General features: G+C 57.1%; 1 protein-coding gene across 1 annotated transcript in view; it reads left to right on the forward strand.

Annotated features, from left to right (window-relative positions):
• Window positions 1-949: 949 nt before the first annotated feature.
• EAH_00056910 (hypothetical protein, conserved) overlaps window positions 950-1,930 on the forward strand; it is a gene marked incomplete at both ends in the record, with an annotated part of 3,474 nt that continues 2,493 nt past the window's right edge. Inside the window, one exon of the mRNA XM_013397498.1 lies at window positions 950-1,859. Coding sequence (XP_013252952.1) covers window positions 950-1,859 — 910 coding nt within the window. The remainder of the gene's footprint in view (window positions 1,860-1,930) is intronic.

Consider the following 1,930-nt stretch of genomic DNA (forward strand, 5'->3'; position numbering starts at 1 on the left):
CTGCTGCAGCGGGTCCTGCTGCTGCTGCTGCTGCAGCTGATTTGTTTGCTGGTGTCTCTTTGCTGCTTAATATAAACGTTTGCTGCTGGATGCAAGGAATCTGCTGCTGCCTGCAGCAGCTGTTGCTGGGGCCCCTTTCCTCACCCAAGCAGCAGCAGCAGCAGCAGCAACAGGCTATATGGTTTAGACCTGACAGCGTTTATTAAATAAATAAAGACAAAGAAGTTTGTTCTGAGGAACATGGTAGGGCCTCTAAACAATTAGAAGAAACACCAGGGGCCTCCTCTGTAGCTCTAGACAGAGCAGCAGCAGCAGCAGCAGTGGCAGCAGCAGCAGCAGCCGGGTGGTGCTGCTGCTGCTGCTACAGAAGGCAGCGGAGTTTGCAGTTCAATTGATTATTACTTAGTTAATAAACAATCCAATTAACAATATTATACATTCAGTGCTTCTGCTGCTGCAGCAAAACGCGGCAACACAGGGCATAGCTAGTTTATGTAGCTGCCGACCGCAGCAGCAGCAGCAACAGCAGCAGCAGCAGCAGCAGCAGCAGCGGGTCGTTGAGCTAGTTAATTAAGACTTTCCCTAAGCACAGATAGCAAAAGGAATATATAGAGATTCTGACAGTCACGCCTCTTGCTGCAGCTGCTCTGGGCTGCTCCAGCTGCTGCTGCTGCTGTTGCTGCTGCAGCTACTGCGGCTGCTGCTGCTGTTGTGTGCCCCACTGTTCTGGCTTCCTTTAGAAGACAGCAGCGCGCTGTCTGTCACTTGGCCCAACGAAAGGTATAGGAGAGCAGCAGCAAAGCTTGGTGCTTGGGCGCTGCAGCAGACGAAGCAGCAGCAACAGCAGCAGCAGCAGCAGCAGCAGCAGCAACACTGCTGCTGCAGCAGGGAAGGCTGCAGAAGAGCACACAACGGCGCTAATAGCAGGCTCACTCGGAGTTGCATGGAGATGCAGCACGACCCCAATAGCAGCAGCGGCTGCAGCAGAAGCAGCAGCAGCAGCAGCAGCAGCAGGGACTGCCAGGGCGGCAGCAGGGAAGCAGACTGCAGCAACAGCAGCAGCAGCGGCAGCAACATCTCCGGAGAGGGGCAGTGCGAAGGGCCTCCTTTACTTAGAGACGCTTCGTCAGTAAGCAGCAGCAGGCTGGAGGACAGCGCCAGCAGCAATGCAGCAGAAGCCGCAGCAGCAGCAGCAGCAGCAGCAGCAAACGTTAGCCCTCAGCCTGTTGATGCACTCCCGTGTAACTCTGCTTCCAGTACCAGCAGCAGCAGCAAATACGACAGCCCGCCCCAAGTGCTAGAGAAGCATTCAGAAGCAGCAGCAGCAGCATGTGCTGCTGCCGCTGCAGCTGCAGCAGCTGCTGCTGCGGAGACAATGAAAGGCGCTCCTAGGCTTGGGCAGGGCACAGACGCAGCAGCAGCAGCAGATGCTGCTGCTAATGTTGCAGGAGCAGGTGCACGAAGGGCGGCAGCAGCAGAGCGGGCAGCAGCAGCAGCAGCAGCAGCAACAGCAGAAGCAGCTATTGAGTCTCTTGCTGCCCTCTTAGACAGCCCGCATCAGCAACCATCTCGCAGCGTTGCTGCTGCTGTTGCTGCTGTGCACACGGCAACAGCAGAAGCAGAGCAGGCAGCGCTTGCTGCTGCTGCTGCAGCAGCTGCTGCTGCCGCTGCTGCTGCTGCCGCTGCCGCTGCGTCGCAGCAGCCTGCGGAGAGCAATCACCAGCCAGCTGCAGAGGAAACAACAACAGCAACATTAGCAGCAGCAGCAGCAGCAGCAACAGCAGCAGCAGCTGCTGCAGTTGCAGAAACAGAAGCAGCAGATATAGATGTTGCAGCAGCAAGCCTGCAGCAGCACCCTAGTGCAGCAGGCTGCCGGCTCTCTCTGCAGCAAGACAGGGACACGCCGACCTCAGCTGCTGATGGCCTCGCA

The sequence above is a fragment of the Eimeria acervulina genome, genomic scaffold, assembly GCF_000499425.1.
Source record: "Eimeria acervulina Houghton genomic scaffold, Eah_scaff1196, whole genome shotgun sequence".
In the NCBI taxonomy this organism is placed as follows: Eukaryota; Apicomplexa; class Conoidasida; order Eucoccidiorida; family Eimeriidae; genus Eimeria; species Eimeria acervulina.